The following is a 24,001-nucleotide window of genomic DNA, read 5'->3' as shown; positions in this document are numbered from 1 at the left end:
TTTCCAATTGCACTAACATAAGGAATTTGGGACATTTTCTCATTTTCTTCATCTGTAACAGGGTACAACTGTGAAGATAACTTGAAATGCGATGCCAATAGGGTATTAACTAATTTGGAATTTTGCAGGCCAAACCTTTCAACTACCTTATTCAAGTATCTTCCCTATGACAAATACAATTTTCCCAATTCCCAGTGTCTTTTTATCTTCATCCCTAGGATCATCTTTGCACCTTCTAGGTCTGTCATATCAAACTCACTGCTAAGTTGTCTCTTAAGACTATCAATTTTAGATTTATTCTTAGTAGAAATCAACATGTCATCCACATGAAGTGCTAGAAAAATAAAAGAATTATTTTCAAGCAATCTGAAATAAAAACACGGATCAAACTCACATCGTGCGTATCCATTCTTCAACATGAAAGTGTCGAAGTGTTTGTACCATTGTCTTGGGGACTGTTTCTAACTATAGAGAGACTTCTTCAGCTTACAAACAGTCTTCCTTTTCATATTCTTGAAATCCCTCTGGTTGATGCATATAAAACTACTTCTCCAGCTCTCCATGGAAGAAAATTGTAGGAACATCCAACTGCTCCTACATAGCTAACAGAAGTATGCTTGACTACTCGTAAAAAACTTTCATTAAAATCAATACCATCATGTTGTGCAAATCCTTTTGCCATCAATTTTGCCTTATATTTGATTTTTCCATTTTCAAAAGATAGTTCCTTCTTTCTGAAAACCCACTTGCAGTCGGTGCCTTTTTCTCCTTAGGTAACTTTCACTAAATCCCCCGCAGCTCTGTGTAACGCAACAGAATACAAGATATTTACACAACACTACTCAAAGATGCAAAATGGGGGAAAAATTATGTCAAAGAATATTTCACCTTTTGAAGCAAGATAAAGGCCAAGATCAACAATATTTTGAATGAACCTTTGATACCTTAAAAAAGGACAGCTCAATCAAATGATCAGGATTCCTACCTAACCATGGCTGCAATAAAATTTAAGAGCATGGCAGATATGGATTCTTACTCCTTCCAACCAATATTAGTGGCGTACTTGGAATGCAACATTAAATCAACAAAATATCTAATTGAAGTCATTTAGAACAACTCACCATCCATCCATCCTTTAAATTGACTTCTTGCTCATTAGTGATGATGGGATTTTGTTCCTCGGTGGTTGGGTTGTTGTTGGTGGTGGTGGTGGTGGTTATTGGGTTAGGTTGATGGGGATATTAATACCTAGATGGTTATGGCTTGCGGTGTATGTGATCATGAGCATTTTTTCTTATACCTCTATACTCCTTTTTGGTTGAACAATCCTTTGATATGTAGTACCTATACTGTCCCTTGAAGACAGGAGTGATAAATTCAATGATGAGATTATTTGAGGTGGGTATCTATGAATATTAACAAACTATGAGGGAGTTGGTTCTTTTGCTCAAGCAACTGCATTTGACTAAAATCCCTCCTAAGGATAGGAAGAGTAAAGGGGGAATGACGTCTTCTTGATATGCGAATGAGAGCTCCCCATGCCCTAAAAGACATAAGGTACAAATTATGCCGAAGGTGCCCTCTTGGGCTACATGTATTAGAAATCATGGTTCGAGTTCGTCGTTGGCTAGGGTGCCTTTGCCACTCGACGTGTATTTCCTCTTCAGCCTCATACGCCTCCATCCAGCATTGGCTAGAAGGGGTAAGGGTGATTGAGAGTTAGGAGAGGTTGCAGATGCTCTCGAAATTATGTTTCCATCACATGTCTTTTATTTAAACGGTTAAGATGCTAATTTAATTTTCTTTTATTCCTTTTTTTAAGGAATCGTCTCTTCACCTCTTCTTCCCTTTTATAGGTTGTCGTTCTGCGACTTCTCCAACAACTTCCCCAGATGACCCTGCTACCCCTCGCCTTCAAATTGTATTTCTTCACAGTCACGTCGAAAGAGGCATCATGGTTTGAGCCTAGTAGATCTTAATGATTCTCTAAGGTCAGAGGGCCTCGACATTCCTGACGATGATTTCGATGGTGTCATTGGTTTGTATGCTCAGCCAGATGAGCAGTTTCTAAAAGTTGTGGGCTCTTTGTGCTAGTCATTTGGGGCCGATGATGGTGAGGCATCTTCCCCTCGCAGCACATTGTCTAGTGCTATTGAGGTTATGGCCGCCTCTCATGACTTAGGTAAGGGTAAGGCATCCTTTGTGTATGAGGCAACTTCAGTGCCGCCTGCATTGAATGTTCTGGGGCCTTGTCTTACTAGTTGTGTGTTCATTGGTGATGTGTCTGCTACTGGGGCTACTGTCCAAGTACTGGTGTGGGTATCACGCAGGAAGGTGCTGCGACGCTTGGATTGTTCATAAGCCATGCCTTTCTACAGGATAATCTATGAGTTGACACCCTTACCATAGGTGCCCATCATTTTGGGAGTGTGGATGTGGTTGTAACTCAGTTCTGGCTATCATGGATGGTGTTATTGTGGCAGCTGCGAGAAATGTAGAGCTTTATAAGATTATCCATGCAAGGGGTGGACATCTTCATACCAAGAAGTTAATATAGAACTGTGATAAAGTGGTGGTGCACTTAATATCATAAGTGCTCAAGGTAGTGCGCGCAATGTCATAGGTCACTCGAAAGCAGTTGAATGTTTGGAGTGAAAAGATCCTTACTGGCAAGCGAGTTTAGCTTAGTATTGCTTGTCTAGGGGAGCAGTTTTGAGTTGGTGTCAGCTGCCTTACTTGATTTACAGAGTGTGCATAATGATGTGGTTAGTGCCAAAAAATGTGTCCAAGGCCACAAGGTAGAGCTTTCTCATGCCAAGATGGTGTTGATTTGTTTATAGTCAAAGTTACATGGATAGCAGGCACAGGTTTCCGCTTTGGAGAAGATGTGGGAGTCGTCCTGGGTGGCATTGGCCCCCATTAAGGAGCATTCGGACCTCTTTAAGGATCTAGCTAGTGGCCCTCTTTTAAGCTTATGATGGTCTCCCTTCCCCTCTTTTTTTCGGCATTGTTATTTTGTTATTATTTTTGTATGTGCCTTTCATGGCCTGTGAGTGTGAGCTGTTGTTGTTATTTTGAGCTCGAATTTAAGTATGTTACCATTTTTTCATTTAGTATAGAGTTTCAATTATTTTGTGCGAGTAGTCAGGAGTAAAGCTCAATGAAACATTTCTCATTAATAATGTCATGAGGCCTATGAGTGTTACATGGTTTGAACCTATTACAACATGAATTTAAACTTGAAAACACATTGCCTACAACATCTAACGGCGGTTGCATTAGGATTTCTGATTTTGTTCTTACATCAAATGAAAGAAAATGCGACAAAATAAGGCAAGAAAAAATACTCTTTGACTTTGCATTTTCCCTCTTGTACAGAAACTCCTTGCGCACAGAAATAAGCACAAGTAAATAACAAAACAGTGTCATGGGAAATACTGTTTTAACCACTTCCCGCTAATTCTCAAAGTTTCACTACGTATACTACGCTCCCTTGGGAGGCCTCGTGTAGTATACCTAATGACTTTAAGTAATTGGGGGGGGCTCCTTCTGTTCTGGGAGGCTCCACTCGACTTTAAGTAACTGAGGGGGCTCGTTCCGCAAGGCATCATTCGGTTCAGAGCGCCCGAGAAACAATTGAGAAGGGTGGACAGAAGATTGAAACTCCTTTCGACCCACTTGATTTGAACAAAAGTAAGGCCCGAGCGACAACACTAGCTGTCTTATTGGTTTCATTCATTTCTATTGGGCTGATAAGCGATAATGCTTTCGAGCTACTTTAGAGCTCAACTACATCACCAAGACAGCGAATTTATGAGCCCTTGCCTTATGCTTTGCGTGAAGAAGAGGTCCCAAAATGGACTAACAAGTTGTCACAGATCATTGAGATGCTTGCCTTCGAGCGTCGAAATTCGATAATATCCACTACTCGTTATTTGGTTTGTGAATCAGTGGGTTATCAGGTGTGATTCAAACATGGCACCAAACCAAACAGTAAGACCATAAAATAACATTATATAAAATCATCTACCCCATTAAATAATCACAAAAAAAAGGAAGGAACCTACCAGGATTCCAAATTGCCAGCAAGTAAAATATATCACACGTTTTAACAACTTTGCTTTTTTGATTTGGTAATGAACACTGCATAATAATGAATTAGATATTTTTTGTCACATAGACCCAAGATGCATGGTTGATTTTATTTTTTATTTTAATGAATCCATGAAAAGGATACTGCCCTTTGCATTTCATTGTAAGCCAATCATCAGCGTGCTCTGTGTTCTGCAATAAAAATTGTAATTAATCCCACCCTATAGATATATATATATATATCATGCATCTCTATCTTTAAATGAGTTTTCCAATTTGATTGGATTATAATGCATCATTCATCGTCATTGAGAGGTACTCTGGGACCTGACATACATTCTTGTTTGAGGATAGGCAATCTCAAACATCTCTTTAGTTCATTGCCAAGACAGCCTACAAAGTGCCCTGCTTTGGCATTCAGATACATGCATCCTCTACCAAAGAGGGGCATGGGCATCTATGATTTATCATTAAATTCTTCCTTGATATGTACAACATCACATGCACACTTACAGTTGGGTAGCAATTCTTCACAATGCTCCCTACTCTCGATCTCAAGTAAAACAACAGGAGTCGACTACCCAGCCATGCAGCCCATGTTGTCCGTCTTTCCTGAAACAAGTCTTTCAAACTTTCAACTTCCAGGTCTTGCATTCTCAGAAATATCCAACTCAAAGGTAACATAGAGCTTTCAAGCTTAAAATGTAGAAAGAAAGAAAGAAAAATCATGTGCAAAGAAAGAAGCATGTAAGACAATATATCTTGTGTTGGTGACGCTCTTTTCTCAGCTAAATCAATCTTCCTTTTCTTGATAATCAATGAAAGCTCCTTTCTTATAAAATTAGATGCTTTGATCGCACGGTTGAAAGGCGTTCCTGGTAGATCGATTAGTATCGCTATAATCCCTGAAGCCAACACCGCAAATGGATAAGCAAACTTGGCTACATGAACCGGGTCATCGATGCTCATGAACAATTTACATGCCAACGTGAAGGTATAATTCTTCGCAAAAGGGAGCACTATGACTTCCTTCTTATTATCCCAATTCTCTTGTAGATGGGTTTTCGCGATAGAATCCATTATACCGACATATCTTTGAAGAGCTTCCGGCTTCATGAACCCTGGAAGCAATTTTCTCATCTTTTTTTATTCTTCTTTACTTGATGTTTGTAAAGAAGATGGGAAGATCTTATCGACCGAGCGTGGCCACCACGCGTTAACGAGTTTGTTCTCGTTAGAAAACAAGAATTTGTTACCCGTGGCACCACACAAAACGGCCGTGGATTCACCAAGTAGCAATGTTTTGAAGATTTCGGAGGAGAATTGAGGAAGCAGAACAGAAGAGACTTGCCTACAAGTATTCACGAAGGGAAGAACAAAGGATATGGAGAGAACTTGAAGAAAGAAGCACAAGCTTTACTCCAGGAAGCCGAGAAACGCAGTAAAAAGAAAGGAAAGAAGCCCATCATAGAGGGAGTAAGCATAATTTCAGTGTCATCCATTTGTTTTGAAAATTGTATTTTTCTTCAAAGGTGCAATTGTTATGGCTTTTTTCAATAATTTTAGGAAAATTGTCTTTGCAGGATAAAGTCACCAAGCAGAAATTAATTGAGTTGGCTTTGAGTGAGCAACTAAGAGAGCGTCAAGAAATGGAGAAGAAATTGCAGAAACTTGCTAAAACAATGGATTATATGGAAAGAGCAAAAGAGAAGAAGAGGCACCTTTTATTGAGGCAGTGTTTCAGCAGCATCTGGTTAAAGAAAAAGTGCTTCATGAACGTGAACAGCAGGTATGTTTTGTGCCTTTTTCGATTGGTCTCATTGCTTAATTTACCCCATACACTTCATAAATGAAGAAGAATGATCTTTTTGTCCATAAAATTTTCACTGTTTGGCTGAAATTTTGTCTGATTTCTTGTTTTGTCAAAATCACCCCTTTGTATTATATTCTTAATCAATTTAGACACCTTTCCTTTGCTTGTCCTGAATTTATTCTCATGTGTTACACTATCTTTACGCATGTACCATCTTTCATTGCTATGATATTTACCTATGATGTCCTGAAAACACGTACATTGAACTTTCTGTTGAAAATCATTGCTAAGTCTATTGTTTTTGTTGTTGTTTGAATTTAAGTCAAGGTTTGTCAAATATTTGGTATTGTAGTGGGTTTTTTAACTACGAGTAAAATCTTGGTTTTAGCAATATTTAGATTAGGTCTTAAGTCTTATTGGCTGTGACATGATCGATTATCTCGCTTCAAATGGTTTTTAGTGTTGACCTCGGGAGGACCATGTTTAATACTTGGAATTAGATTGAACCATAGACTGCGAATGCGATCAACTAATTTAAATAAATTTTATTTTGGCTGCTTTGAGTGATCATGGTTTTTGTTATTACAGATATTATTCCAGAATAAAATTGTTAGCCGTTGTGAAGCTGAATTCAGCACATTGAAGTCGGAGAGAGAGGAAAGGATTGGTCAGCTTCTCCTGCTGCGGCTACTGCTGTTGCTGCAACTCGACCAACAACAGAGCCTATAGGTGCTGCTTCGCCTATCTCTGGGAAATACGTGCCGAAGTTCCAGCGTGAGAAGACTGAGGGCCTTGGAGGAATGGCCCCAATCCCTGAACCTGAACGATGGGGCAGATAGGAAGATCATGGTGACAAGTAGCGCAGTGATGAGCTCAAGAGCATCCTACTAGTCATCCAAACGTTGACACGCCTATTTTATATATTATGATTATGTTCTCCTCGAGCTACTACTACTACTAGTCACTGGAGGAGGCAAATCAAACTGCCTTACGTAGGATTGAAGCCTAATGTGTTTTGTGGTTGGTTGAAATTAGAGGTGTTACTTTTTGGACTTCTAGATTTGGGCGAGTTCTACTTGGGGACATAATATTTTTTTTTTTTAAAAGAATACCCTATAGCGACAGTCGGCGACCGTAGCTAAAGGCTTAATATATATTTTTTAATAAGGGTCCCGTTCGCCACCCTTAGTTTTACCACACACTTTAACAAACGCGTTTTGTCTTACATGGGTTAGAAGTTTCGGAATGAGCTGATTTTTGGTGAGGATGATCTCTATGGTGAGGAGATCATCCTCACCAAAAATCAGCTCATTCCAAAACTTCTAACCCCATCAAATTGATTTACAAAAAATGGACGGTCCACGATTTTTCAACGTGTAAACATGGGGCTAAACATTTCGGAATGGGCTGATTTTTGGGGAGGATGATCTTCTAATCATAGAGATCATCCTCACCAAAAATCAGCTCATTCCAAAACTTCTAACCCATGTAGGACAAAAAACGTTTGTTAAAGTGTGTGGTAAAACTTAGGGTGCTGAACATTTCCCTTTTAATAAAATACCCTATAGTGACGATCAATAGCGGTTGTCGCTATAAGTCCATGTACCGGGTGGCTGTTGCTATATGTATTTACGACGGATTTTTTCCTTTATAAAGACGGTCGGCGATCATCGCTCTATCCCTAAATTCTATTATTTTTAACCACCAAATATTTTTTAACAAGGCCCAATTCAACTATCGAATGATCCCATAATTCGACGATTTTGAACCGTCGAATTTTGAAAATTTTCACGTAGTGTCTATTTCATCATTTTTGAGACACTAATAATATAGACACTCGACTCAACCTGTTGCACGTAGGACATTTCAACGGGGTGTGACTGCGGGATTAGTCCCACCCGAAGGGTGAGGATACCCACGATATCAGAAAAAAATTAAAAATAAAATAAAAGTCCTTTGATAGCATCTTATATTAGGAGAAAACTTTGAAGCAGGCAGGCTGCTTCAAAACTTTGAAGCAACCCTCTCCATTGGATAACACATGGCATTTTTGGAAGGAATTTCAAATTTTGGCGGAATGCAGGGGTGTGAAATAAATTCAAAAAGCCATGGGTCTCGTACCAAAGAGGGTTTATTCAAAATTTTGAAGCCGCTGCCCGCTTCAAAGTCGGACTCGGACTCCTTGTAGTGGTAGGACAAACGATTTTTAATGAATGACAAGTTTAATACTGTCAAATCATCAAACACACATTTTAAACAAATCTCCATTAATTAAAATATTTTTTTCTCAGTTAACATTTTCAAATTCAACATACTTTCTTGGGGCACTTATGAACACTTGGGCAACATGGAAAGTCTGGCACAAGAAACACTGGATTTTATGAGCACGATCAGTCCAAAATGGCACTAATCTCTTGAAGATTCGTGTAGTTTTAAATAAGTTTCTGCACACCATGTGCGGTATTGTAGTGTTCTTCTCCTAAATTATGGGGAGAGAGCATACGAGACATAGTCATCAGGATGGATATCATACCAAATTCAGATGAATTTAACAAATTGATACATGTCGAGGTAACACAGTTGAGGCATCGATATGGGAAAAAGAAGTTGTTGCAGGGGCCGAATCAATTTAAGTGATCAGCAGGCATGTAAATGTAAATGGCTTGGATAGACGTGATGGAGCCTTTCTTTCTAGGTGACCATTCACACCATGGTATTGATCTTCAAAACCCAAAAAATATTTGAGATTTTCACATAAAAAATCACATATAATGATAATTACCAATATGTACATGTGGCCCACTATCAAACTAGTTTCACGCACAAATATGGTGAAGAGAGATTTTTTGGGATGGTCGAATATGATATTACACTCCATGAGGCCCAAGAAATTGATCCGACCCAGGCCCAATAATCTATTCAAATCCCCATGTTCTCAATCATGCCCCATAAGCTGTTTAAACCCCACCACATGATCGATCTAACCCAAAAACCCATTGACCCAGCCCAAGAACCTGTTGATCAAGCCTAAAATCCGTTCAAAACCAACCCAAGTACGAGTTCTCTTGCTTGCAACAATCAATCATATTGAGATTATCTAATAAATTTGGATTCGACATATAAAATTATTGACAAAGGCCAATAAATCATCAAATTGACAAATAAAAAACTCTGGTAAAGAGGATTAAAAAGAAAAATAATTTTCTTACTAAGTTACAAAAGAAAAATAATAAAAAAAATGTTTCTTGACCGCCCAATCATGAGGGATCCAAAACATGCTTGGTTGCCATAAGGATGTAGAGCACAATTTTATGAACATTTTAAAAAAGAAAATTGAGTTGACTTGGTCAATTGTCCCCTTGTTTGATTAATTTGAAAATTAGGTAAAATTGATAGATAAGAGGGGCATGTGTTCAATTTTTAGATGATTTGGCTTTGTAGTTTTATATATAATAGATAATCGCACGCGGAAAAGTGGTGGAGTTATCAACTCTCACTCTCTCTCTCTCTCTCTCCTTAACCTTTCTGTTGTAAAGACTCTGTCCTTCCCTTTCAGTTGCAATGAGTCACTAAAAATTACATTAACAGTAAGTCATTAAAAAAAAAAAAATAGTAGAAGAAATCTTCAAATCAACCATGGAATTGGATTTAAGAATACCATAAAGGAATTAAAAAAAAAAAATTTCAAAATAAACTCAAAGAAGAGCATAATAACGGAAAAAGAACATGGAAATCTTAGGGAGCGGGAGAGAAAGATCAACAAACCTTTAATTTGTCCTCCACAACCCAGATCATGGTTTTGAATGCCACGAGTTGAGCCCAAGGACGCTTACTATGGGTGAAATCCTTAATAACATAGCAAGGCTAATCAGACTCTTTTCAATACATGATAAAAATATTTTTTTTCTCTCTAATATGAATCATGGCCACGATCCAGTCTATATGAAGAAGCCTGAGCAATATTCTTCTTTTCTTCTCTCTAATATGAGGTCTGTTCTCTTCAACAATAAATCACGTGCATACCATATTCTCAATTTCTGTATATGATCTTGGGCCCATTCCAACTCCGATTTGAGTTCGAAACCAGCTAGCTTCAAGATTAATAATGATGAATACACTTGGTAAAATTAGAACAATGATGAATACACACGATAAAATTAGACAGTTTCCCCTTCAAAGGATCCGTAAATTTTGGGTTTCATCTCATTGACCTTATGACGATTTAACCCATTAACTTGACCCAAGTCTTCTTTCTTTGACCATAGGATAATTTTGGATCATAATATACACCGATTTCTGACCGGATGATTTCGATGCCTAACACCTCCTAAAACCTGTAACTCAACCCCATTTCTCTGGATCATGAACCAACCCAGATCCATTTGAAGTCGATCTTTGGATCCTAAACCTATAAATAGGTGGCAGCTCCCAATCCTTCAAAATCCCCAAGTTCTGACCTTTCTTAAAAAAAAGTGCCAAGGCACTTTTACTTTTCAACTTTCAATAGTAATTTTTTTTTTTTCAATCACAAGTGCATCCAAACAAGCTCAAAGCATAATCGAGATTACCATAACCAGGATGTTGAAGACCTTAGAACAGGAAACAAGATGATATAATCCTCGATTTTGAAGCAATGCTAACAGAACTTGAAGAACTATCAGACTAAAGAAGCACCACCGTATGTAGCACTTGCTATCGAACTCATTCTCAATGTACCCAAATGAGAATAATTTTATATAAACTTGATTCCAATTTTGTGGGCACATCACTAACATTCGTATCTAATATCATATATGTGAAAACTAGCCTTCCAATTCTTCTAATTTTGAGGCGTCGAAACTTAGTACTACTTCAGCCACTAATAACTATGTGAATATTGCTTCAAACTTGGGATTACATTACGTTGGCTATCTCAAAGGTTGGTAACATTGCGTCAATATAGTAATTTAGATCAATGTGGTTTTACTACGTTTTGTACTCCACCAATCTTGAATAAATGCAACGATAACTAAAACAAAGGCAAAAAAGACATCAGAAGCCATATAAGCATCTTCAGGTGGAGAACAGAATCAATGGGGCTCATGAAGTATAATAACAGTTCACACACTATATTCTTTCCATTAACAGAGAGAAGAGAGAGAGAGATGTCTAATGAAAATAACCAAGAACCTGACCACCCACCTTTTGTTTGATGGCCTCCTCATGGTCCAAAACACCATTCGGAGTCGTAATCACAACATAACCCCACTGCATAACAAAACAAAACACAATTTCGTAGAAAATCAACAAAAAAATAATAAAGTCTATATATGAATCCCTAAAAATAGTGGAAAACAAAGAAACTTCACATATCCTAGCACCATGGCAAATATGGGAAAGCTCATGTGTTTATATTGCAATGTTAAATTATTACATATCAAAGGCCAATATTAACAGCTAAAATTGTCTTTAGACCCAACGAGATTTGAGAATTGGGACCACTTTTTGTCCCATGCATTCTTCACTGCTTTGATTTATGCTTAAAGAGGCCATTGCTTTTGATTGAGTCATTTTCTTCTGTTTTAAGAACACTCATCCTTGAGTTCAATTCGTTACCTTCTATAAAATTAGATTCATGATTTCCTATATTTCCATATTACACTTTTTGAATTTTAATGAATGTTTTATCATTATCAACATGAACATCATCAATATATTTTTCAAAGCATTTATTTAGAAATTCGATACAAAAAAAAAAAAAAAAAAAACAGGCAACATAAATAGAACAAATAGGCAAGCAAAACATTTCAATTTGTTTTTCTTTCCGAGAGCTTTCAAGGAGTCAAATCTTACTTCTTCTGATTTCTCCATCAATAATAATTTCAAAAGATTTATCAAGCACTTCTTCCGACTTGATTTGTTTAGTTTTACTCTCTAAATGCTTATTTTAGCTTATTTGTTCAACATCACAAACCTTGTCCTAAGCTTTCACTTAAACCTTTTTTTACCTTTCAACAACCCAAACCCAGCTTTCCTTTCACTCCATAATCAGTCCTAATCAAACCTTTGGAGAGCCCTAGAGTCTAGTGAAACAAATAATTATTCCAAGTCCCGCTCAACCAATTTTTTTTCTTTTATAACCAAAATTTTATTGGAGGAGGACAAGGAGTCCTCAAAGAAGAAGGAAAAATAAAAAAAGCCAAAACACCACCCCGATCGAGAATAAAATCACCCTCTACTAACAAGCTCCCATCTAAACAAGAAATCCTCAAAGCGAAACCCCTAAACTTGTGGAACTGCTTGCACCAATAAATCAATAACCCCACAATACTAAAAATGATCTCCTGCAACGAGTGCTCCTTCCCATCAAAGATACATCCATTTCTTTCCTTTCACAAACCCCAACAAATAGCCGGGTTAAAAGATTCCACAAAGTGCTCTCCTTGCCAAAAAAAATCTGTGGACCTCCAACAGTTAAGCAAGCAACGGATCGAGCACCTGTAGACTTAATTGCTCTCACCTGTTTACCCATAACCCAACTCTGAATTCTCTTTCAATTATCTCCCCTATTATAAAAATCCCTCCAATCTATCCCAAAGATTTCCCTAAAGTCCATCCTAGAACAATACCCTTTGTGACTACAAACCCGAGCTGTAAAAAACTTGTTCTTTATTTCTTTGTCCATTTTGATCGATACCCATATTTTAAACAAACTATATAGCAAACTAAATTGTGAGTCTAGGATTTTATGTGAGAAACTAAATGTCCGAACTTTCCACATACTACAGAAGAAGGGAGCCCCTTGAGTTCATTTGTTGCATAATTAATTTCCTTCAATAATAAAGCAAGTATCAGTTTTTCCAGATTTGATGCGTATGATGCGCATGAAAGAGTGAAAAAAAGAAAAAGTTTATTGGCTATCAACGAGTTCTACAAGTGATTCAACAAAAGATTGTAATACCTTATCTACTTACTGTTAATAAAATACGTGCATCCAAAACAGATGGTAAAAAATATGGATCTCTGATGGAGAAAGAATAATAAAGAAAAAAAAAACCCCAAATAGAACAATGTATCTAAAAATAACAAAAAATAAGTTCATAAGAATGCACACAAACCTGACGCGTAGGAAGTGTACGTAATCTGTACTCTTCAATGTCCTTCGCCCTGATGTCTTGCCTATACGTGAGAGCCCGACAATCATTTACCCTGCCTTGCAGCTCAACAGTTATCCTTCCAACTCTATGCGGATCAAATACTTGAAAATCTTTAATATAACCTGGAAAACTGATAAAGCAAGTTAGTTCTAGTACCAAATCGATGTAGGACAATAGGATAGGCTTATATCATGTTTGAAAAAGAGTAGAAAGGTTCTGAAATTTAGGGTTTTATAGGCCAGAAAACAGGATGCAAAAAAAAGATAAAGGTTAGCACAATATTGGGATTGGAGATTTTGATGGAGTCTCATGTCTTGAAGGAGCTCACAGGCAAGTAAAACAATTGATCTTTCATTCGATAGGACATTAGATGGAAGTTTTATTGGAGATGAAAAAGCAAAGGAGTTCAAGAAGACCTACCTTATGCAGAGGAAAAAAAACAAACAAAACAAAAAATAACGGAATTTTTCCTCTCCATCCAAATGCCCCAACAGGCATAAAAAAAGAGCTCAAACTTCATAAAGTCTTCTCTTTAGTTTTGAAGGTCGAAAATGCCAACTGTGAAAAAGATTTAGTAAATACTAAAAACGATCAGATGGATAAGAAAAATGAGTATTAAATGAGACCAATTGGTACGAGCTAAAGGATATGGATGAAGAAACAATTCACAGATTTACCACTAGCTTTACAAAAAGAAAACAAAAGCCAATAGAAGTAACACCATGAGCCATGATAATGTCAATGGTAAGAATCCTATCCAAAACCGACGTCAAATGAAAAAAGAAAACTCTGATGGGACTTATTGATAGCAGTGTATAGAAAATCATAACGTAAACCAAGTGCTAGAGATTGACAAAATGATTTGACTGAGAAACAAGATTTGTTGAGCTGACCCTAAATCCTTGGTAAAAGGCTTTCGATTATGATGAATTTAATTCACCATTTTTCTTCCCCCTAATTCTTAACTCAAAATACATTGTACTAGGTTACGTAACATTTTTAAAAAAAAATGTGTCCCCATATTAACTGATACAATGTTTTCTTTATGAGATTTCTCCTAATGCTCCATATTAAATTCAAATGATTATATTCAAGTTTTCTGTTCATTTAAGAAAGCGTGTTCAAACACAAAGATCTATGCCTTAGTTCTTTAGGCCATTGAAGCACACAACAATAACAATAACAAAAGCATTTCCAGTGATCCCTATCAGAACCTGAGGGTTGGTGGGCCATAGCAAAAGGAAATGAAAGGAGGCCCCTTTAACACATAACCCAAATTCAATGAATTAAATCAAAGTTTAGCAAAAGAGCATATGTTCACACATAGTAAAATCTCATTTAATAGATCAAAATGAAGTTTAAAAAAAACTATTTGAATTAAGCAACCCATAAAGAAGAATTACCAGTGATCCCTCTTTGAACTCAAGGAGGGATAAATCAAGAGAAATGAAATGGACTCATTTTTTTCCAAATAAACCAAACCCCATTAATCAAATAAAAGTTCATTGGAAAATAAATGTTTGAATTAAGCAACCCACACAGAAGAATTACACACAGGACAACCTTGCTAGATAGATCAAACGGAACAAAACCCAAATAAAAAAGAAGTATATAATCGATGATGGGTTACCTCGATCTTTCATGATCTTGAGAAACGAAGTCATGACATTGGAGATCGGTTGTAAATTCGTCGTAGCTTTTCCTCGCTTCTCAGCATTCACTATCGTTCTCAATGCATCATTCAATATCCTCCTTCCCATCCCTTTGGCCCTCTATTACACACACAAACACAATCGTAAGCCTATAGCCCAAAAAAAAAAAACATATACAATAGGGTTTTTTTGGGTAAATTTGGATTGTCCCCCTACGAAATAGGCAAAACCAGGGTCAACCCCCCCCCCCCCCTAAAATTTGTATTGCCCCCTACGAAATAGGCAAAACCAGGGTCAACCCCCCCCCCCCCCGCGACAAAATGAAATATGAGGTATGCCCCCCCTAGACTTTTGTTGACCCAGTCAAGATGTTATTTAAAACGTTTCTCCATTAACAGGACTATTAAAAATCCAAAGTACATATATTTGAAAAGACAAAAATACCCTTACTAACTTAAGAGTTCGATCGATTCATTCTCTCATTAATCTTCTTCATTGTTGAAATGAAAGGACAACGAAACCCTAAGTCTTTTAAAGCTTTCCTCTTCAATATCAATCGTAAATTGGTTGATTATAAGCATACTTTCATCGTTTTCAACTTGAGAGTAACTCAATCCTTTGATTCTCCACATGCAAAGCACTCAAGTTGTATTATTTTAAACAAAATAAATCTAGTTACATTAAGGGGTATTTTAGTAAGACCCCCCTGAAATAGGTGAAATTAAGGTTAACCCCTCCCCCCTCCAAAGAAATAAATGCAAGATTTGGTCTACCCCCCTAGACTTTTGTTGACTCATTTTATCCGTTAACAACGTCTATTTTGATGACATCATATCTTTTGAATACTAAAAACACCCTTGTGGTTATGATTATACCAGAATGTCATTCATTACACTTCCCCTTTCTAATAAAAGGGTATTATCTTTGCCATTTGATTGAACTTTTGTAAATCATTGGATTGAACTCAAAACCCTAAGTTCATCTTCTTTAAAAAGATGAAGATTAACTAGGATTTCCCATCATCTAACCATGGTTAATCCAATGATTCGGTCAGTTTGATACTGAGAAGAGGGTTTTCTATCTTTATTTGGAATCTCCACCATTTAAGAAGAGGGTGTACCATTAACAAATCATGTTTTTATTTGATCTTCTTTATGACATGACTTTTAATACAATGGCTAGATGAGTTATTTTGACTTTTTTGAGCCCATTAACTTCATTTTGTTAGAAAAAATAATGGAAATAGCATATTTGTTCTGTGCGCCAGGGGGTACCACTAACAAATATATTTACAGAAGGGGGGGTTTTACTAATTTTTATTCTTAGTTTAACGAGCAACTTGAGTGTTTCGCATGTGGAGATCCGAAACATATTTTTTTATATAGGTAAACAAATACATTCATCAAGCTAAAAGGAGATAGAGAAAACCAACCAAAAATACAAAGAAGAACAACAACAAAAAGAAAACAAGAGAAACAAACTACAAAGAACACAATGAGTCCCACTTAAAAACAAACTCCTCAAAAAACACCCATTTAAAAGCTCCATTCCACTTGCACCAATAAAACAAAAAACCAAGCACCATCAAAATCAACTCGTGGATAGAGCTCTCCAAGCCCAAGAAGATTCACCTATTCTCTCCTTCCAAATGCTCCAGCAAATAGCAAAAGGTAACAAAGCTTAGAGAATCATTTTCCTACCCAAGAAGACGTTAAGACCATAGCTCGAAAAAACATCGATCAAAGAAAAGGGAAAAACCCATTCCAACTTGAACAAACACAAGAAATGAGACCAAATTTTGAAAGCAAAGGGATGATGAAATAACAAATGATGAACGGATTCCCCATTTGCCCGGCACAAGCTACAAAAGTTTGGGGTAACGAAACCCTAGAGATAAGATGGTCTAAAGTTAATAGTTTGTTCGAAACCGCTAGCCAAGCAAAGAAGGAAATTTTTTAAGGAACCTTGGAACCCCAAATTAATTTGAAAGGAAAGGTAGCTAAACTTTAAGGCTCTAGAATGGCTCGAAAAGACCTTACCGAGAATCTTTTGTCCTTGTTGCAAGTTCATACCCAAGAATCGCTCTTAAAAGGCTCCAGGAAATGAAGATCCATAATCGAAGATAGGTCAACTAACTCCTAAATTTCCCAATCATTAAGAGTCCTTCTAAGACCAAGATCCCAAGAGATATCGGTACTAGAACGAATCAAGGAATCTGATATGGACAAGTACTTTTTCAAGGAAATCTCATAGATCAAAGGAAATTGCATAGATAACCCTATCCCACTGCACCAAATATCTTTCCAAAACCTAACACTATCTCCACTTCCTACTCTAAACACAATCTACTGCATTGGATTACTCTCGAGTTAAAAATGATGAAAGCATGCTAAGAATCCACTCATTTACAGTTGATTTCGAACAAAAAAAACTTCAAAGGAGTTGGGATTTTGTCATCCATTCGTTTCAACAGTAAAAAATAGTGAGGAAGAAGATGAATGAGATGATCAATTGATCGAACCCTTAAGTAAGAGTATTTCTATCATTTCATATATTTGAAGGTATTTTGGACTTTTAACAATCTCCGTTAATGGAGAATGATTTTGATAACAGCTTGTCTAGGTCAACAGAAGTCTAGGGGGGGCATGTCACATCTTCCATTTCGTTGGGGAGTAATACAAATTTACCCTAAATTAAAAAAATAGAAATTAGTAAAACCCCCCTTCTGTAAATAAATTTGTTAGTGTTACCCCCACGCCCGCGCATAGCAGATTTGTTATTTCATTCATTTTTTCAAACAAAATTAAGATAATGGGTTTAAAAAAGTCAAAATAACTCATTTGAACCTTCATACCTTCACCCATTGTATCAAAAATCGCATCTTAAACAAGATCAAACAAAAATAAGATTCATTAATGATAAACCCACTTCTTAAATGGTGGACCTTCCAAACAAAGATGGCAAACCCTCTTCTCCGTATCAAACTCATTGAAACAATGGATTAAGCATGGTCCGATGGTGAAAAATCGTAGTTCATCTTCATCCTCATAAAGAAGATGAACTTAGGGTTTTTAGTTCAATCCAACGGTCCGCAAAAGTTCAATCCTACGATAAAGATTATTCCTTCTTTTTAAAAAAAATGAAAGTGTAATGAATGGCATTTTTGTAAAGTAACAACTACAAGGGTGTTTTCGATATTCAAAAAATATGACCTCATCAAAATAAACGTTGTTAACAGACCAAATGGGTCAACGGAAGTCCAGGGAGCAAGCCTCATCTTGCATTTCACAGGGGGTAACCCTAATTTCACCTATGTCACAAGGGGGTCTTACTAAAATACCTTTTTTATAAGTAAAATTTTATTAAGAAGAAAAGGTCGGACGAGTTGACCAACCAAGTGAAACAAAGTACAAGAGGACTACTCAAACTATAAAGAACACACCCTCTCCCAATTCCCAACAAAATCATCAAACAAGACCCCCCTAAACTAGGGCTGCAACTTGGGCTGATTGGGGCGGGTTGGGGATAAACCTATACCCAACCCTAACTTTACAAATACCAACCCACGCCCCTCGACCCGACCTCAGGCATGAAATGCTCAACCCGCACCCAACAAAAGTCAGGTTGGTCAATTCCTTAGTATGGTGAAGACATTTTTATACCTAAATTCTCAAGCCTATGGGACTGAGATTAAATCTATTCTCATTAAAACTTATGTTGTAACTTTGTAAACCTAGACAGGCTCCAAACCATTACTAATACATTATAAACAGAGTGGTCTTTGAGACAGCCAGTGCAAATACCCACCAAAACCATCTTCTTACTTCAAATTCAATATTTCATACATGGTGGTGATAGCAGGATGGTCAAGTTGCAGCTTTTTATTTCTTTTTTGGTTAGTTGCATCTGAAAACCCACTGCCTAGGGAAATTGTCCTTTTGGTTCCAATATGCTACACCTACTTCCCCACAATTAAAATATTTGCAGCTACAAAAAAATTCCTAAAAACCACATCAAAAGATTCCCAAAATGAATCAAAACAAAAAAACCTATAAAGCTTGCACTCCTAAAGTGGATTAGGTGAAAACCCTAAAAGTTTTTTTTTTCACTGCATATTTCATTCTACATGTATGCTTCTGAGAGAAGAGTATTTCTGTACTTTAACTTAATTGCCTATTTGGTTTAAAACAAAAAAACAAGAACTGAAGAATAGGGGATAAATGAAAGTTTTATTAAAATTAAAATTTAAAAAAAAAAAAAAGAGCAAAAAATACGTGAGATTCAACAAGAAAACTAATAATAGACCCACAAGGCCAAAAATCAAAATCCAAGCAATTTAAATCAAACAAACAAAAATTGAAAAACTTGCAGAATATCTATCATCGCAAGCAAACAAAATAAACTAAAATCAAATCACAAAGAAGGGAAAATTTTACCTGAAGAGGTCGCTAGAAATCTGGAATATTGGGTAGTAGTGGAGGAGAAATGGAGGATTTAACCTGAAATTCAATGTCGCACAGATCAAAAATGGCAGATAGAGAGAGAGAGAGAGACCACACTTGACTTTGGAGGATTTGTTGAAGATCGAGATCCCTTCGATGCTTACTGAAGAAAGATGGAGATGAGAGATCGATTAGGGCTTTTGCGATTCGTTGAGGAAGCTCGATGAATTGCTTACAAACGACAACGAAGAGGTCAGATTGAGAAAGTTCGTTCGATGAGCTAGAGGCTGAATCTGTTGGAGAGTGAGAGAGACCAAAGATCACTGAGCTTTGTCTTCGTTTCCAATGGAAATGCTTCCTTCAAAATTTTGAAGCGGGCAAAGTTTTTTCCTAGTGAGAGAGAGAAAAAACAGAGGCTGTCGGCCTCTGTTTCGCATTTTGATTGGATTTCAGGGAGGTTGAACTAATTATCTATAACTTAAAGGATGGCGCTGTTAACAACGAAAAACCCATTCACTTATACGTAAAATACACACTAGAGTTCAATCCTCTCTCGCAGGGCTGTCAATGGATCGGATGAGACCCGAAACCCAATCCGCTCCGATCCAATGATTTTGTGTCTTGATTGATGTTTTGGATTCGGTTAAGGATCCAATTTGATAATGTTTTGATCTGATATATTATTGGATCGGAAATGGATCAACCATGTCCCGGTCCGATATTATGTTAGAAAGTATGTAAATTATATTATATATTTATTGAGATATAGGAAATTTATTTAGATTTTGTATATAAAATCGAATTTGAACCGGTCTAAGCCCGACCCAATTGTTAATAGATTGGATTTGGATCTTAATATTGAGTTCCAATAAACACCCGATCCAATAAGGGTCCGATCATTATTGGATCGGTATCAAATCAACCCCAATCCAATCTTACTCTCTCGAGTTAAGGGGAGTAAAAACGAAAAAATAAAAAAGTTGAAGTGGTATTATTAATATATATATATATGAGATTAAAGAGGTACAAGAAAAATATAATAAATTGGATTAAATGAGTAAAAGAGAAAACATAGTAAAATTAGGAGAAGTGAAAAATAAATGAAATAAAGTGGATCTTAACAAACTATAACTTGATGGAAGGGATATTATTGAAAGAAAAATTAAGATTAATGAATTATAAGATGAAAAATAATAAAGTAGATTAAAGGGGTAAAAGAGAAATTATAATAAAGTTAGATAGAGCATCCTTTTTTAGGTTAAAAAAAATTTAGAAGAAGTTAATAATAAAAGAGATAAAGTGGTCTCATGATACTATAGCTTGATGGAAAATTTAACCCACAAAACTGTAGATAATGGGAAATTTGTCCTAATTGGATTTGTTTCCTACAATATTATAATTGATTGTATGTTTGTGTTAGACATAATTATTCTAATTCATTTGTATTTTATTATATAGACTAATGGGGTCCTGCATGTACATGTTCTATGGTAATATCATAAACATAGTAACAAAGTTCGCATTCAATAATTGTTCAATGGGGGAGTCAAATTGGTTAATTCAAATAAATTTGGGAAAGTTACGTTAAAAAATAGATAAAATTTCAGATATTATACAAAATATGTTTTAAGACTTCTTACCAAAATCCATCATTTTCAACCTTTCTAAAAATTTATCTTCTTCTTGATATTTGAACGTTGAAAAAAATAAAATTTTGAAGGTGAGGTAAAATTGTTACCATGTTCCACAACCAAGTGAGGAGTCCTCAATTAATTTGTCAATTTGTCGATTTAATCAGCCAACCCATAATTCGAAGAATTTTATAATTTTTTTTTTTTAATTCAGAGAATTTTGTAACTATGATTAGAAACTTATGGTGATGTTGTTTGAGATAAAATGCAAAAAGTAAATATGATGAAGCTCACAATGTTCAAAAAAAAATTCAAAATAATATACTTCGTAGCATTGTGTAGTCACATTATTAGTTTATTGATGATCAACATTTATCTTTGCTATTATAATGAGAGAAGGCGGATGGACACCAAAATTTAAGTGCTCATAAATGTCCCTATCTTTATATTTAAATTTAATATAATCAAAGTCATTTTAGTCAAAACCCAAAAAATTATGTACAATTTTAGAATTACATTACTTAGTTTTAAAAATTACAAATATATCATTTTCTACTATCTAATCTACAAAAACCCATCAATTAAATCAATATTTTAAATTACAAATAAGCTCTTTTGATACATGTGCATTTTCACGTGCCACCTTCATGTGCATTTCATTGCTCGTTGCTTAATATTATATCATGTTAATAATTAATATTTGATCATTTAGTGTTTTTATTTTTACACACAAATATAGAATTGTTTTCAAAGTATTTATGTCATTTCATAAAGGCTATGTATGCTCGTAGCTTTCCTTTTCTATTTTGTTTTTTATGGTCTCTTTGATGTTTGAAAATCTTTCCCAGAGAAAATAAAACAAGTCACATTGTTTCTTCTATAAATAGCTAATATTTTTTTTAACTTCAACCAGAATCATAATTCTAATAGTTAGAAGGATCAAATAATCCAAAATTTCTCTCATAAATATAACAATGCTACAAGACTCGAAGGTATCAAGACATATTGCCTAGCTATCAAGACATTCAGTCATATATAAACATGGGGCAATCCTCACCGTACAAGTCGATTTTGTGAGGATGCATTAGGCCCATGAGCTTCTACAGTGTGATCATAGATATGGATGGGAAATTTGGTAAGATTATATTAAATAAATGATCTTTATTACAGAAAAACCCTTGTTCTTTTAGAAAATGTTGCTTTATTTTTTAGAAAGATTTACTGGGCAGACCTATCTGTTGCAATTTTATTACTAAAACTCTCTTATTTACCAAGTTTGTTACTTGAACAAACCTTACTTTATAAATCAGGCTAGCATAACTAACTTAGTAAATTTCAAATGTTACTAAGGATCATTGGGCCTACATGGATGATCAAATTGGCCATCCAACACCATAGGTCTTCTAGATTTTGTTGAAAATATCAAATCCAAAAGAACAAAATTCGGCAATCGAACTAACATATTTAAAACTAAAATTCACGGTGAATAGTAAAATAAAAAAATAAAAAATAAAAATAAAAATCGATGTTTTTTCCAAAGTTCTTAGAATTTTGTCCTTTATATTCTTGTAGCATAAGATCATGTTTTTGTATGCAACAAATTGATGTGATTGGCATCCACTCCAAAGTATGTTATGTAATAAATTAACCCCATCAATTTGAATTTTATTTTAGAAACAAATTTTTAAAACATTTTATTTTAGAAACCATTTATTGTCACACCAACTTTTACTAAGAGCACCCTAAGATGTGTGTTAATTCTTCCTTATTGTCATGTGAATTGGTGAGCTCTTAGTAAAAGTTAGTGTGGCAATAAAAGGTTTCTTATTTTAATTTATTTTTTACTCACAACGTGTTTGCGCTAAAGAATGAATTTGAGGGGAAAAGCATCAAACGTATGGTAAAATTAATCACACATTATTTGTTTGATCAAGTGCATCTTACAGGATATGGTAGTTAAAAAGTGTGAACCTTTCATTTCATTTCATTTACATGATTTGTCTTATTATATATCTTAATAAAATTATCATTTTTGGTAATGAGATAGAACAAATGAAATTGATATAGAATGAAGGTACACGGATTGTTTTCTTCTTTTAATAATAATGAAAATTAATTTAAATAATGTATAATTAGCATTTTTTAATAGAAAGTCTTATACTAATTAACACTTATGTCTTGTACAGATGAATTTTTCAATTGAAACATTCAAAATCTAAGATATTGAGAGATTGGAGAAAGCCAAAAAAATTGCAGGTTAGTTATTTCAACTTATTTGTTGATATTCAATAAATTTATTGAATTTTCATAAAAATTAAATATAAAAAGAAAAAAGTAAAAGGGTTAGAATAAAAATTCGTTGGTAATAAAATAATCAACGATTAATAATTAAATAAATATATAAATTAAAATTTTAAAACTAATCGACGATTTATTTTTACCATTTCTCTATCTTCATGTATGATCCAAAAAAAATTTCATTTTTTAAAAATTATTTTATTTTTTTTCAATTGACTTGTGTTCATTATTATCCATTTAAGTAATAGAAACAAAATGCAAACCATATCGTTTAGTTTACTCAAATATGCTAATTTGTATACAAAATAACAAGATTAATTTACAATACAATACAAACAAAATAGTTGATTATTTTTTATTTATTTATTAATTTAGTAAATGCAATAATTTAATCAAGAAATCAGTAGTCTTCTAATCTTTACTATTGTTTTAAATTTTTCATAATTATGAAATGTAATTCTTTTTTCTAACAATTTTCTTGATAAAAGATTTATCATAATCTTACAATTAAAAATACGTCATTGAATATTTATTATTTGTTCTTGACAAATATATTATATACAACTGAACACTCAATTGAATTTCTCATCCAACTCGATACATTTTCGAGATGGCTATAGTTGATGAGTTGACTCCAAGATTTAGCATGTTAACATAACGAGTTGATTTGATCGAATTTTAAGACCAAGTCACCTTAGGATCCCATTGAGTCAACACATCTCAATTGAGTTTTGAGTCAATCCACAAATTCTGAAAATGATACAGTAGGTATCATATATTTCTATTATTTTGAAACTGATTTAGTAAGTAGCATGTATGTTTATTCTTTTACACGACTTTCTCTTTTTAGTCATTAATTTGGAGATGGGTCTAATCTTATTGATATTCCTTATATGTTGCAATTGGTACTCCTTTGTCATCGAATATGTTTTCTTGA

At 35.0% G+C, this 24,001-nt stretch overlaps 1 protein-coding gene across 5 annotated transcripts; it reads right to left on the bottom strand.

Annotated features, from left to right (window-relative positions):
- Positions 1-3,543: 3,543 nt before the first annotated feature.
- On the bottom strand, positions 3,544-19,556 carry LOC147410184 (small ribosomal subunit protein uS8my-like). Of its 5 annotated transcripts, none has more exons than XM_086432428.1 (7): positions 19,253-19,556; positions 19,130-19,192; positions 14,672-14,813; positions 13,003-13,163; positions 11,087-11,152; positions 4,606-4,704; positions 3,547-4,284 (listed from the first exon to the last, which is right to left on the bottom strand). In XM_086432428.1, the coding sequence occupies exons 3-7, from the start codon at positions 14,799-14,801 to the stop codon at positions 4,159-4,161; spliced, it is 582 nt and encodes a 193-aa protein (XP_086288554.1). In that variant the 5' UTR covers positions 14,802-14,813; positions 19,130-19,192; positions 19,253-19,556; the 3' UTR covers positions 3,547-4,158. The 5 variants fall into 5 exon arrangements, with proteins under 5 accessions (XP_086288555.1, XP_086288554.1, XP_086288553.1 ...); XM_086432427.1 differs by having other exon boundaries at positions 3,549-4,284; positions 19,300-19,556; XM_086432429.1 differs by lacking the exon at positions 19,130-19,192 and having other exon boundaries at positions 3,544-4,284.
- Between the last annotated feature and the right edge of the window lie 4,445 nt (positions 19,557-24,001).

This window comes from Akebia trifoliata, chromosome 2, assembly GCF_017979445.1.
Source record: "Akebia trifoliata isolate Shusen 1 chromosome 2, ASM1797944v1, whole genome shotgun sequence".
Taxonomy (NCBI): domain Eukaryota; kingdom Viridiplantae; phylum Streptophyta; class Magnoliopsida; order Ranunculales; family Lardizabalaceae; genus Akebia; species Akebia trifoliata.
The sequence above is the reverse complement of the archived record's forward strand: the minus strand, read 5'-3'. Positions and strand labels throughout refer to the sequence as shown.